General features: G+C 47.7%; 6 protein-coding genes across 6 annotated transcripts; 4 read left to right on the top strand and 2 right to left on the bottom strand.

Moving 5' to 3' along the window:
* Nucleotides 1-1152: 1152 nt before the first annotated feature.
* On the top strand, nucleotides 1153-1886 carry EYB26_004530 (uncharacterized protein; the record flags this gene model as incomplete). Its single annotated transcript, XM_054263821.1, has 4 exons — nucleotides 1153-1206; nucleotides 1271-1375; nucleotides 1483-1659; nucleotides 1731-1886. 4 exons carry the CDS (start codon nucleotides 1153-1155, stop codon nucleotides 1884-1886), a joined length of 492 nt encoding a protein of 163 aa, XP_054119796.1.
* Nucleotides 1887-3643: 1757 nt separating this feature from the next.
* On the top strand, nucleotides 3644-5669 carry EYB26_004529 (uncharacterized protein; the record flags this gene model as incomplete). The annotated part of the gene is made up of 2 exons (XM_054263820.1): nucleotides 3644-3986; nucleotides 4054-5669. The coding sequence occupies 2 exons, from the start codon at nucleotides 3644-3646 to the stop codon at nucleotides 5667-5669; spliced, it is 1959 nt and encodes a 652-aa protein (XP_054119795.1).
* Nucleotides 5670-6626: 957 nt separating this feature from the next.
* Nucleotides 6627-7555, top strand: EYB26_004528 (uncharacterized protein; the record flags this gene model as incomplete). Its single annotated transcript, XM_054263819.1, has 6 exons — nucleotides 6627-6680; nucleotides 6818-7024; nucleotides 7101-7109; nucleotides 7176-7239; nucleotides 7303-7360; nucleotides 7438-7555. The coding sequence occupies 6 exons, from the start codon at nucleotides 6627-6629 to the stop codon at nucleotides 7553-7555; spliced, it is 510 nt and encodes a 169-aa protein (XP_054119794.1).
* Nucleotides 7556-8175: 620 nt separating this feature from the next.
* On the bottom strand, nucleotides 8176-8950 carry EYB26_004527 (uncharacterized protein; the record flags this gene model as incomplete). Its single annotated transcript, XM_054263818.1, has 3 exons — nucleotides 8176-8363; nucleotides 8420-8758; nucleotides 8872-8950. 3 exons carry the CDS (start codon nucleotides 8948-8950, stop codon nucleotides 8176-8178), a joined length of 606 nt encoding a protein of 201 aa, XP_054119793.1.
* Nucleotides 8951-10148: 1198 nt separating this feature from the next.
* Nucleotides 10149-11898, top strand: EYB26_004526 (uncharacterized protein; the record flags this gene model as incomplete). The annotated part of the gene is made up of 4 exons (XM_054263817.1): nucleotides 10149-10306; nucleotides 10369-10715; nucleotides 10775-11159; nucleotides 11220-11898. The coding sequence occupies 4 exons, from the start codon at nucleotides 10149-10151 to the stop codon at nucleotides 11896-11898; spliced, it is 1569 nt and encodes a 522-aa protein (XP_054119792.1).
* Nucleotides 11899-12240: 342 nt separating this feature from the next.
* Nucleotides 12241-13767, bottom strand: EYB26_004525 (uncharacterized protein; the record flags this gene model as incomplete). Its single annotated transcript, XM_054263816.1, has 2 exons — nucleotides 12241-13541; nucleotides 13620-13767. 2 exons carry the CDS (start codon nucleotides 13765-13767, stop codon nucleotides 12241-12243), a joined length of 1449 nt encoding a protein of 482 aa, XP_054119791.1.
* Nucleotides 13768-14092: the final 325 nt, after the last annotated feature.

Genomic DNA, 14092 nt, shown 5'->3' with positions numbered 1-14092 from the left:
CCCTGTCAGCGTATCACCGCTTCCTCGTCAGGGCCAGTCATCCACAGCCAATCATATTACAGAGTTTTGCTCTGCAGCCAATTACAAAAGGGCGTTACCCCACTTTATAGGATGTATAGAAGAATATTGAAATTACAGTAGGATCATGCAACAATATAACGATATAAACATACATCAACCCACCACATATCTATGAAAGTATTAGCCCATAGACTCACCCAATCTGGCCTGAAACCCCAAGAATTAGATGCCCATGCATCATACAGGGCTCAAAGAGCCACAATAATGTAAATTTACATGGCTTTATTACTCTAGTTTCATGAAAATTTCCCAAAGGCTTTTCCACCCTGTAGCTCTAAAACACTTTTACTTCTAAGTGATTAGGAAATTTAAGCATGGTGGCATATGACGGAAATCCTCCCATGCTGTCAAGCCTACATAACCAAAATCTCACAGGTCCCATCGCTAAAGCTTACCACTTGTACTATCTGATGCTTAGCCAATCATCCATATTTCCTGTATATCACTCATATTAGATACATATCTCGGCTGGCCATCTCACCGTGCGTATTGTGCAGAACTCTACTCGTACCTGAGTAGCTTTAGGCTCAATTCAAACAAACAAGCCTTACGGCTTACTCTCGGGTCTGCCACGCCACACTCTCTATTTAAATAACAAGCAAAGGACTTTTTTTTTGAGGCATTGATCCCTTTGTTAGCAGCAACACATTGCTAGTGCTTATGTATACACCTCTAGTGTGGGCGCCCTACAGTGTACGGCCATCGTGTGCAATGTGATTGAACAGAATCAAGCAAGCCCAGCTGGAAAAATGACATTTGCGATACGAGATGGCCACTTCTGATGTAACAATACTCGGTTATTTGAGTAATAACAAACGTGGTGATAGAGATCATTAGGCTGATGTGAGCGTGATCGGAGGACATCAACTGTTAGACCCAGCTGTCACTCTGGAAGTGAGCTCGAGGGACGCTAATGATATCAATGTGTATATAAGTTGACCAGGACATCCCCCCAAATTTTCCAATTCTTCAATCAAGCGATTTGATTCAAAATCCCTTCTCTCTCTCTCAAGTCACAAAAGTCAGGCTGGTTTCTCAAGCTTTACTTGCAAACCCGGATTCACCGCCATCATGATCAAGGCTACCGCTATTGCGACGCTCCTCCTGGCAGCATCTGCTACCGCGGTAAGGTCTCTGGGACTCCTCAAGCCATTCGCCAATATTCTAACACCGTCGACTGTCTGCTTAGGCTTCCACCCCAAAGTTGACCTCGCAAGATGTCTACGAGAGTATGCTCGAGTGGAGAAATGCAAAGCTCAGCTCGAACACCACCGTCGAGGCCCGTGGTGACAATGTAAGAACAATCAGCCCACACCGTTGGAATAGACCCTTTTTGAATTATCTGTTGTTGTTGTTGTTGTTGTTGTTGTTGCTAACCGCAACCGTTGCAAAACTCTGCAGGTCGGCTCTGAATGCTGCCCAGTAAACGGCTTGCCCCAAATCACCGGCATTCTCCAGTACGATGCTACGTCCATGGCCAACGACCTGGGTGGAGTTGCCCAAGTCAATTTGCCCGCCCAATCGTGCACTCTTGTAAGCTGTGACGATACCGGTGGTGGTCTAACCGCTTGCAACTTCGTGAGTTGTCCCCCCTGTAGCTCTGCTTGGAGAGCGCTCTGTTATCAGATTTTATCTAATTCAAGCCATAGAACGCCTATCCCATTTCAGTTGCTGGCACACAACTCGGAGCTTTCTCGGACTGGCTGTCCTACTACTGCACGTCTGAAGGATACACATGCGGTGTTGGCTTGGACTACACCATGGGTTACAATGTTTGGACCCATAACGGAGCCTGCAGCATTTAATTCCATTTAATTCCATTGAGGGAAGCGCGGTGTGGCCAGCTATAGTTCCTTTGGCTTTCTGAAGTGAGTTTGAGGAAGGGTTATTCCGTTGCGTTTTTTGGTTTCTGAGGTGTCAACGTGGCTTGAGGTTGGAGTCGTGATAGTAGTTTATGTAAATAGACGACATCTTTCATCAATCTACATTGGTTAAACAGAACTTTGGCGAGGTGGAGAGAGAATACGGTCTTATGTAATGAAGTAGTTATTTAAACCTCCTAAGCCTTGCAGGGGGGGGGGTTTGCGTAATAGGGATAGAGTCTCCGGTCCAAAGTATCCCTATTTGTATGTGTTGGGGGGATCCAACAAGCGTACAATCAACTTGAGGGTATGGAAACTCTTCAAACCCAGTTAGTAGAGTGCACAATCACTCTTCTACCAATGGTTGCCTTGCTTTGAACAAGCTGTGATGGGCCAGTGGGCATTTTGCCTAGTGAATAGAGGGTGCACATTTGTCACTTTGAGTCAAGCCAAGATCGCCGGAATTTGGGACGTAGTTGAGCGTAGCCACCGGAAGATAGGCGATTATACAATTGAAATCGAGGATCTCTTTGACTGACTCATGCTTAGGGTCTAGAATATCAGGTCTGTCTTTCCTTGTTGTAACGAGGTTCTTGGCGTAAACAGTAGCTAACTAGCTAGTTGGATAGAGGGAGTGGGAGGTATTACTTGATACCGGAGATTACACATTACACAAAAAGTAGTTGAACTTGTCGTGGTAAAGGGCTCCGCCGCTCCGATACAGGAATACCATAATCCGCCGAGAATCCCGATGGCCTCAAAGATACACCGACGTAATGTTTGACAAAGACGATGCAGGGAGGACTACTAAGCTGAGTCAGCAGGAAGTTGATCACTGATAAACGCTTACCAGGTAGAATCTGGATGCATACATGGTACAGACACCTCACAAAGAAATCCCAGATCGTTCCTTGTTCAGCTTGACCAATTAACTACAGAAGAAGCTGCCGGAAGAGCAATCATCCTTGCGAGAAGTGCCAAGAATACATCTGAATACGCGTTTGCGGCGTGTCCTGTAAGCGCTGATAGCCTGAGCGTAATGTTCGGTCGGGTTCCCCGCCTTTCCAACGGAATCGCACTACGATAGTATAGTACGGTTATCGTGCCATGTGGAATGCCGGCTTGGAGATCTTTCAACCTTTGCCCTCAATCGAAGACTTTTCGATTATGCAGGGTGTTCGCGTAGTCTGTGGGTGACTGTGAAGAGTCTAAGACGCCGCGGAGATGCCGCATCCAATTGAATAGTTACCAAGTACGTACGTACTCTGTAAGCGTATTCCATTGCCACGAGAACTACTTAGTCTACTCGGCCGGCACACAGAGTCACGGGCTCTGCAAGAAACCACAGGCGAGTGGTAATTGGCCAATTGATAATCGGTGGCCTGATTGGTGGTCTGCAGCTGCAGTTCTGGGTAAGTCGGTCCGAAACAGGGCTCGCCGCTCCACATTTTCGTGGCTTAGTCTTGGCCCCCTCCAAATCATCGCTTTTATCCTTCAAATTGAAGTCTCTCTCTCTCTCTCTCTCCTTCTCTACCGTCTTCAATCTTGACTCACCTCAGCCTAGATAGATTGTTCCAATCACCCTGGTCTGAGTGGGTTTTATATTCGTGTTCGACTTGATTTCGCCTCGATTTCGCCTCGATTTCGCCGTCAGTTTTGACTTTTCATCCCAGCGCATTCTGAAAAAACTACATTCGAGCATGGAGTCACTTCTCAACCAATCTCGGGCCATGTGCCCGTTCTTGAAGAGAACGTCCCCAGCCGCTTTGCGATCGCTGTCAATGGCCGCTCCCAGCACCGGGCCTCGTGGTGGCACCATGTCCAACCTGCAGGTCATTGCCCGCCGCTGCCCGGTTATGAGCAAGGCCTTGGCGGTCCAGAGTTCTCGACTTGCCTCGAAGAACTTCACCACTACCGCCTGTGGAATTGGTGCTACCAACAAGTTCAGGACTTTTGAAAAGGTTTCTCGCCGCCCTCTTCATACCACTGCAGGCAATGGCGCCAGCGTCGAAGTGGGTGGCACTTACGAGAAGGGTAGCCGACGTAAGTTGGAGTAGACGTCTACAAGATTTTTTGTGTTTTTAGCAGTTGCTGATTGTAATCTTTACAGTCCACCCTCAACCACCCATGGATGCCGGCAAACCTGCACCTCGCAAGCCCGAAGTCCCTCTTGCTGGCCCTCACCCTCAGGCTCCCGCCACACCCAAGTTCGATTACGAGGCCTTCTACAAGAACGAGCTGGACAAGAAGCACAAGGACAAGTCGTACCGCTACTTCAACAACATCAACCGTTTGGCTAAGGAGTTTCCTCGCGCTCATATGGCCGCTGCCGAGGAGAAGGTGACTGTCTGGTGCTCCAACGACTACCTCGGCATGGGCCGCAATCGTGAGGTGCTCAAAAGCATGCACCAAACTCTCGAAAACTATGGAGCAGGTGCCGGAGGTACACGTAACATTTCCGGCCACAATAAGCATGCCGTTCAGCTGGAAGGCACACTAGCGAAGCTGCATCACAAGGAAGCGGCTTTGGTGTTTAGCTCATGCTACGTTGCTAACGATGCAACACTTGCGACATTGGGAAGCAAATTGCCCGATTGTGTCATTCTTTCCGACAGCTTGAACCACGCTTCGATGATTCAGGGCATCAGACACTCTGGTGCCAAGAAGATGGTTTTCAAGCACAACGATATGGTCGATTTGGAGACAAAGTTGGCCTCTCTACCAGCCGAAGTTCCCAAGATCATCGCCTTTGAATCAGTTTACAGCATGTGTGGATCTATTGCTCCTATTGAGAAGATCTGCGATCTTGCTGATAAGTACGGTGCTATTACATTCTTGGATGAAGTGCACGCTGTTGGTATGTACGGCCCACATGGAGCCGGTGTCGCGGAACACCTCGACTACGACATCTATGCATCTCAAGACACCGCCAACCCAATCAGCACCAAGGACACTATTATGGACCGAATTGATATAATCACCGGTACACTAGGAAAAGCCTACGGATGTGTCGGCGGTTACATTGCCGGTTCGTCCAAGCTAGTAGATACTATCCGATCTCTAGCTCCCGGCTTTATCTTCACAACATCTCTACCCCCTGCTATCATGGCTGGTGCCAATTCAGCAATTGAATACCAGTCTAGATACAGCCGTGACCGAACTCTCCAGCAACTCCACACTATGGCCGTCAAGGACGCCTTCAAGGAGATTGATATTCCGGTCATCCCTAACCCCTCTCACATTGTACCTCTACTTGTTGGCGACGCAGAGCTTGCTAAGCAAGCTTCTGACATGTTGCTCGAAAATCACGGAATCTATGTACAAGCCATCAACTACCCAACTGTCCCACGTGGGGAGGAACGTCTTCGCATTACGCCTACTCCCGGACACACCAAGCAATACCGCAATGAACTTGTGCAAGCCGTTAACTCTGTATGGAACGAGCTCGGCCTTAAGCGTACCAGCGAATGGAAAGCTCAGGGCGGCTTTGTCGGTGTTGGCGTTGAAGGCGTCGAAGAGCAGAATATGCCTATCTGGGAAAACGCTCAGCTTGGATTAAAGGAGAACGAGTCTGTGGAGGATGCGGTCAATCGCGAACTCAAGGAGCATGCACTCGAGGAGCAGGCACTGCTTGCCGAGGCCGTCCAGTCTATGCGAACCGGTGGTACCACTGTAAACGCTGCTGGATTTGCTTCCGTCGGAACCGCCGTCGGAGTTGCCGCTTAAACATATGCCTTGATCTACCTTGAATGACTGACCCACTATCCGCTCGTTCTTCATGCATGCGTTTTTCGCCCAAGTCCATGATAGTTTATATTCGATTCTTGTCAAGACGTCATCGTCATCCTGGAATGGGAGCCTGTCTTTTCATTTATTCTACGCTCTGTATATATCAGGAGGCTTCTGGAATGTCTTGTCCTTATTCTATATTTGTACACATCGTCAGGGCCCATGTAGGACTGTCATTTGATTGTGTATAGCCTTCGGGCACGAACCATTACTTTTTCTCCATATGGTCGTAGATTGTAGAGCTGCTTTCGGTCCGGTGACATTTCATCCCAAGTTAAAGTAACGTGATAGTATCAAGTACGTATCTCTTATCCAGGCACCCACGATAAATGATGTATCACATGGAAAAGCCACATGTCATATTTTCCGGGCAGGTTATATTATGCATGACCATGTCACATATGGACTCTCGTCTGATAGGAAACAAACCCTATCTCGAGAGGTTTGCATTTTACTGTATGTAACTAGTAGAAGTTTCAGGCATCCCCAATACACCATAGTAGTCAGCGTACTACGTATTCGCGATACGTGCACGGCCCGCGTATTTAATACCGTAGTGAATGGAAAAAGCGGCCCGACGTCATATAAATCACGTGACTCGTCAGCCACACCGTCGCCCTCCCGCCGCCCCTCGAGCTTGAGCCTAGGCAGGGTTGCTGCTGCTGCCGTCATTGACATTTCCGTTTCCTGACATCTTTTTCTCCCTCTGTAACCTCGCACGCACAACAACATCATCTTCATATTCATCATATACGCATTCCCATCTAGCAATATCGTCTAGGACATATATATTATCTGTTGGTACTGTAATTATTTTCTCTTTATCGGCATTACAAAAATTAATCGATATTTTTTTTTTTTTTTTTTTTGGATTCATTCAGATCTACCGTCGCTATGGCCAGCTTTCAGGATCGTGCGCAGCACCAGATTGCGCAACTTGACAAGGAGGTGAGATCCTCCTTTTCCCTTTTATTTTCATTCCTTCTAATTTATCTCTTGGATACTGTTCATCGATTGATGCTCGGAATCATGAATAATTCCTCAGTTTCGTTGCAGTGCTGACATTTATAATAATAATAATACAGCTCTCCAAATACCCCCTCCTCAACAACCTCGAGAGACAGACCTCAGTCCCCAAGGTCTACGCCGTCCTTGGCCTTGTCGGCATCTACTTTTTCCTCGTCTTCTTTAACATTGCCGGCCAGTTCTTGGTTAACTTTGCCGGTTTCTTGATCCCCGGTTATTACTCGCTTCGTGCCTTGTTTACTTCTGGTACGGCTGATGACACTCAGGTGAGATTTTCTTCCTTGCTCATAGTTCACAAACTTTTTATAGAACTGGTTCACTAACTGTTGTTGTGATTTGTAGTGGTTGACTGTAAGTTGCGATTGGGATCGATGCGAAGAGCAGAGATTGAAAAGGTTACTAAACTAATGCGCTTAGTACTGGGTTGTGTACGCATTCTTGACTGTCATTGAGAGCGCCATCAGCGCCGCCTACTGGTTCCGTAAGTGGCCTCCTTTCAAAAGGATGAAATTTGCATTGCTCGGTATACTGATATTCTACCTAGCCTTCTACTACATCTTCAAGTTCGTCCTTGTTCTCTGGATGTCCCTTCCTCAGTTCAAGTGAGTGATAATCAGACAAGCCTCCATTGTTATTTTTTTTTGCGTGAATCGAGTTCTGACGATGATGATGAATACAGCGGTGCCCAAGTCGTTTTCCACTCTTTCATCCACCCTTTGTTCGCCCGTTTCTTCTCTAGCGGCTCGACCTCTTCCAACTTGAAGGCTCAGGCCGAGGCTGCCAGCAAGTCGCAGTAAATACTGGGTTGAATCCGAGGAGTCCCGACAATCGACCCAATGACTACTAGCAAGCACCTAGTATCATTCCCATGGACTTCTCTTTGGGCTAAAGTGCCGTTCATTTAATGGCAATCCGCACGTCAAGTGAAAGCCTATTTGGCATCTCTTGCTTGCGGGTATGATGTGATCATGTTATGGTGGAGAGAGAGAGAGAGAGAGATATAGAGACCCGGTTTATCAAAACGCAGCGAAAGGTCTGTAAATTTACAGACTTTTTGTTATGTCTTTTTTTTTTTTGATTTGTGATTTTTGCTTCCTTGATTTATTCTGTCACGAGCATGTTGATCATGTATGAGATCTCAAGTATTTATGAAAGTTTCCCAGCAGCGGTAGCATTAGTGATAATGCTTGGATGTCTGCTGCAATGAATCTTGGGACAATGAATATGAGTTTATTAGTGTTCGTTAATCGTGCTTCGTGTCTCGTAATGGATGTAAAATTTCCCTTGATGGAGGGGTAGTCCAACTTTCTTCCATGACGCCTTTCTCTAAATCGCCAGGTTGGACGATGCAACTTGAACTGTTGTGGTCGAACACACCACTAACTTGGTCGGAATCATGACAAGCTGCGCCGTTCGCTCAATACAAGCTGATGCGATTACCCCAACTATCCGTTTGAGGATTGAGGACAATTCGATACGGGAAAGGATTCGAGTCACTTGTCGTGATTGGAGGTATATGATCTTTGTCCCGATTGACGTTTGTAAGGATTTTCAATGCCGCCTTTTGCAGCATGTTTTCCATTGCTTTTCGGACTTTTGCCCGTTCTTTACACCTAGTCAGTAGTGCATCTTCACCACCACAAGGAAGGGGGGGGGCGTACCGGATTCCGTCCTCGGCGTCGCGATCGTCACGTCCAAAGTCCAGATCTCCCAACACACCTCCTCTTCACCTTTCCCTGCCAAACTGCCAAACCACGTGCCGGATTTTCTTCGCTTCTTTTCAAAGAACTCAACGGCAATGCGCCCTCGGACTCCGTTTCCGGCGCTGTAGGAGTTGGAGGATGTCGAGAGATGTTGGCGCACCAGCGCGTTTACGCGCGAGTCGATCAAAGTTTCGAGTTCTACATCATTCACAGTCGGGAGAGTGAGGTCGAGAATGTCGACGGTGCCGGGTCGGATTGAAGGAAAGTATCGGTGGAAGAAGATGAGGTTTAAGACGCCTGTTTTTTGTTTGCGTGTTAGTTCGCTAAATCAACAAAAGCCCCGAACAAAGCTTCTGCAAATGAAGCCAATCTCTCAATTTCATGCGAGCTTAGTAGAGGAAGTTTATCACCTTTTAGTACATCTTTGACGGAATTCGAATCCGCAAAGATCTCGAGAAAGTACTCTGGAGGATTGCGGCGGGGCTCCATGCTGAGAACTTGCCTTCAACTTTAGAAACTTTTGTAACCTCTTCTCACCGCGGCAAAACTGTCTGCTTTACTCGAGCGAAAATAATCTCGCTGAGACTTACAAAACAGTCAATTAAGCCGGGTGCGCAGATATGGGATGGAGTCGGGAAAGAGCAAGGTGGCGCATTTGTATACAGTATGAGGTCGGTATGTGGTGGGGATTGCCGTTGCCGGGAGAGTACAAGCAGATTATCAGTATCAGTATGCACAAGGAAAATCGGGATTAATGCCGGCCATTATTCATTACCGCTATTTGCGGCGTGGATAGAGAGGATAGGAACGATAGGTATCCAAGAGTGGGATGAGAGGAAAATTCGAGCTGGACCAGTGTTCACTTAGGAGTTGGGCAGGTTGGCTGACAATTAGGTTTTACGCCGAAGGGACAGCTGCTAAAATAGTAGCTAGACCCCTCCATGCGTCGGCCGCCGTCGGGGTTCAGTACTGTGTGGTCCATGGCCATGCACTCGGTAGCCCCATTGCCCCCATGCATGCAATACGTACTTATTAGTTACTCTGTAGTTAACTAACTAACAACTAACTTAGTTAGTTCCTCCAGTACTTACGTAGTCGCACTCCGTAAACTCTCGGATACGAGGCGATGCTTACAGTCCATATCAATATCAATAGAATTTGATATAACTACTTATCTGCTTGTCAAACTACAATCCAATCGCTTGCCTGGACTCAGATATCCATAGCTACGTATCATACATAGTAACTTAACCTTGTATAACCGAGTTGTACGTCATTAGGCATATGACCAACTGCCCAAGGCACGCCGAGACCGAAACACCAACCGAGGCCTACAGCCTGAGGCAGCTATGGCAAAGGGCGATGAGCGCGAGGATTGCATCCTGATTGTTCAGGCAGGAAACAGCCGCCCAAGGTTCGGTGGTTGAGGGTTGACGGATGGGGGTTGGGTTGAGCTTGAGGAAGCTGCAGTCACGGGATGGTGCAGCCACTACCGGTCGGCGGTAACCAGAGTTGCCGAGGAAGGAAACATCAAAGGCATAACTATCGGATCGGATCAGCTACAACTTTCCTTTACATTTCACATCTTCAATTATTGTTTCCCTTCATCAACAACCTTCTACAATGTCGTGGATCTTTTTGTCATCGATAAAATAACAGATACGAACTACATTACCGCGCCGACACTATGATCGGAGCTACCAGGCGCTGGTTTCGCCGCAATCGCAAAAGCCTCGCGATAGGAGCCGGTATTATCGGCGTAGGCTACGTCGCCGGACAATATGTGCTATCCAAGTTTTCAGAGGCACGAGAGCGTATGAACAGTGACAGAATCGCAAAGGAAAAGTACGTAAACAGCGTGTGTTCAAGGAATTGAGATCATCATACTGATCGCGTGCCACGAGTAGCCTCCGTCGACGATTCGAACAGAACCAAGCCGATTGTACCTTTACCGTGCTTGCGCTTCTTCCCACGGCCACTGAGAATATCCTCGAAGCTCTTCCGGTCGAAGAGCTTACGCAAGAGTTACAAAGGAAACGAGCCGAGCGACTAGCTAGAACAAGTGGATCAGACGTGCTCACGTCCGAGCCGAGCTCCTCGACGGCTCCAAGTGTTGCGGAAGAGGATGGCAGGAGTTTGACCAGCTTTCAAGCTGATAGCTTTATCCATGCGAGCCAGTCGGCTGATTCCACAATTTCCGGCGAGCGGCCCAGACGGAGCAAGGCGCAACTGTGGAACGATGTCAAGATATTCTGTAAGTGCGGCTGATTGATGAACATTGACTGGCAGTATGCTAATTTTCTTTTGCTTCAGCAATAACGAGAGCTATCGTCCTCATATATACATTGTCTCTATTGACTATTTTCACCCGAATCCAGCTCAATCTCCTCGGTAGGCGGAGTTATATCTCCAGTGTCCTCGCACTCGCTAGTCCAGAAGGGTCAAGCATCCGCCTCGAAGATCACGCCGACGATTCGCAAGCGTTTGGCAATGATTTCGAAACCAACAGACGATACTTGACATTCAGTTGGTGGTTATTGCATCGAGGATGGAAGGATTTGATGGAGAATGTCCGTGTCGCCGTGGAGGAGGCATTCGGGGCTCTCAACCCTCGAGAAGATATTACACTTAATAAGCTTTCAGAGTTGATGTTGGATGTCCGGAAACGTGTTGAGGGGGCTACAGAGGAAGACCGAAAGTATGTCATTTTTTTTTTTCCCCTTTATTCCGGGGTTATAGTTCTATGCTGACCGCGCAGGGTTAAACAATGGCTACCATATTTACTTCCCCGAAAGGAAGATGAAGATATGGTATTGCAAGAATCAGGAGTGCTCAGCTCCAACACACTCTCGTCATCTCAGACGACAGCCAACTTGCGGCAACTCCTCGATGAGACATCCGACTTGATCGAGTCTCCTTCGTTCAGCCGAATCTTGACCTCATTGAATAACGAAGGTTTCGCCAAACTGGTTGAGCAAAAGTGTGCCAATAGTCTCTTCAAACAACCAACATCCGACCCCACCCCTATTACCACCTTTTCTTCGGCCGCTACAATCGTACCAGCTTCATTGTCGTCTTCGCCCAAGGCCAAGCTTGCAACAGTTCTGGCTCTAATTACCCGCGAGAGCCACGTTATCGGCAACGGCACAAATCCACCAAATGAATATCTCGTAGCAATGGAACAGGGCGTTCAAGAATTGGAGGCTTTTGCAGCTGTAATTTATAGCTCGAATTTCCACCTCGGACTTTTAGAGTCCGAGAATGCTGCTTCCACCAAGGCTACGGAGGAAGCTCAACCAGGACTGAGACCGGCTGATGTTGCCTCAACCGAGCAATCAATAGCAGCCAAGGAGGCATCCACAACCACTGATGATAGCGCATTTGAGAAGGTCTGGGGGAAAGCCGTTGAGCGTTCCGGGTCTGGGGATGAGGCGTGAATGATATTATCATATGACCGTTGAACTTCAGGATATGGATCATCATAGAGATGCGTTAACTATATCAGGTTTCTAATTCTGGTGAATCCGGGGTATTTGCATGTAACGAAGCCTACGGCACACTATCGTGAATAGATAACTTAAATACGTATGAGGTATGATTATCTATTACTTAGAAATTCAGTTTTCATTCAGTCGTCTCCGCATCTTTACACTTTTTTAACAACATGCAATCTCCAAATATGGACATGGAAGAAGAAGAAAAAAAAAAACACTCGCCAAAAGAAAAGTTCTCCAATGCGCCAATTTCTCCTTCCCTTTTCTTCCTTTCGATAATCAAGTTTACCGTCTTGGTCCACCTCCTCGTGAGACCTTCGGGAAATCCAGCGGAAGCCTCAACCTGCAAACTCTCTTATTCGCCGCCTCAGCCTTGGACTTGATACCAAACTTGGCGAATTCAGTTTCCCTCGGCTTCTCGGATCTACAGCCCAGTTCCCTGAAGTATTGCGTGACGGTGGGCGTATCAAGCCGAAGATCGTCGCGGAGATCGGATGGATCTGTGGCTAATTCTGTAGGCGTGTTTCCGCCGAGAGAACTTGTGCCGCCATCCTTTGCGGGGGCGGGTGGAATATGAAGACTTAATGCGCAGAGTGTGGTGTATAAGAGGGTGATATTGTGCGCAACCATTACTCCACCGGGGGCATATTTGCGGCGTATGGCCTCCACGACGGGGTCGGGCAGTAGAGCTTGTGCTGACGAGCCACCCGACAGCACCTTTTTAAGGTCTGCGCGGAGAGGAACACGCTTGCTACCGGGTGGATCGGAGCCTTTGCCTCGTTTAATGTTTTTGGTGAGTTCGATAAGAGCGAGGATGTAGCGTAGGACTTGGAGGTGAGTGACGTTAGTGGATTTGACGACTGCGTCGACGCGGTGTGCGACGTAGCGAGATGTACTGGTGATTGCTTCGCCGGCATTAACAGCGTCCTGCCATTCCTGGATAGGCATTTGGTTGAGCGTTGACACGCCACCTGCAACCAGAGTTTCAAGAGTGTAGACTTCTGAGGGATGTGTGGCGGCCAGGTTTGCAGTTGGGATGGGCTTGTTGGCTTGCACTTGGGCCTGAAGCTCCTGCGCCTTAAGGTTGGCGGTTGCGATACCCTGCGAGGGCATGGACGACAAAATAGCAGACTCAATAGCGCCACTGGCACCGGCGGGCGCAAGCATGCTGTTCTCTGCTTCGGACTGAGCGGCTTTACGTGACGCCTTTGTACCGAATGCATCCGTGAGGGCTTTCCTTTGATCGCGGTATGCAGCGGCCTCATAATCACTCGTCTCCTCTTCCTCGACTTCTTTATTGCGTGCCTTCAGTGAACTGCGTAGGGTCATTCTGCGCACCTCAACGAACTGCATTGTCTTTTGGTCCGGGTCGACAATGGCGACATAGTGCTTCAATTGCGAGTCGGCGTCTTCGGTGGCCTCCGTACCGACGAAATCTAGTACTGGGTGTTCGGATGATTGAAGCAAAAGGTCTGTAGAGATGATTCCTTTGTTTCGACCTGACGAGGCTTCTTTTTTGGTAGATTCTTTGGTGTAGGGTTTGAAACCGTGTATTTTCTTGGGGAATTGGAGGCCGGGTGCGTTGACTGAGAATTTTAATTACATTAGTATGGATGGAAAATATAAACTCTAATCCCTGTCAATGTAAGATAGGAAAGACGTACTCAAAACAGGAGCAAGCTCATTGTCATCTTTGAGTACACTCGCAGTCAATGGGGGGAGATTTTGCGCTTGAGTAGCAGGCCTTTTGCTGGGACGCTCGTGTCTGTCCGAGTCCCTTTTGCGCTTTTTCTCGACCTTGTCGGAGGCCATTTTTTTCAATAATAAAAATATATGGGACTAAATAGATTTTGCTTAACAAGTCATGAATGGCGGACAGTCTATGTCAAACAAACTGGTCATGAATAATTTGATTATGTATCGGGAGTTCTGTTAAAAAATGGCGGAGCTAGAAAAAAATTGTCAGCGTTGTCGAGAAAGGATAAGACTATCATCTATCTCCGCCGCACGGACCATTCATTCCTGCTTGTGCTTATTGCAAGACACAACAGCAACTTGAGCTGAGGTATGAACACGAACAAATATTGGTTGGATTATTGATTTGCAGTGCTTGGAATCATGTCATGATGGATAAAAT

Source organism: Talaromyces marneffei, chromosome 3 (genome assembly GCF_009556855.1).
Source record: "Talaromyces marneffei chromosome 3, complete sequence".
NCBI lineage: Eukaryota > Fungi > Ascomycota > Eurotiomycetes > Eurotiales > Trichocomaceae > Talaromyces > Talaromyces marneffei.
This window is presented reverse-complemented; position numbering and strand designations above follow the sequence as displayed.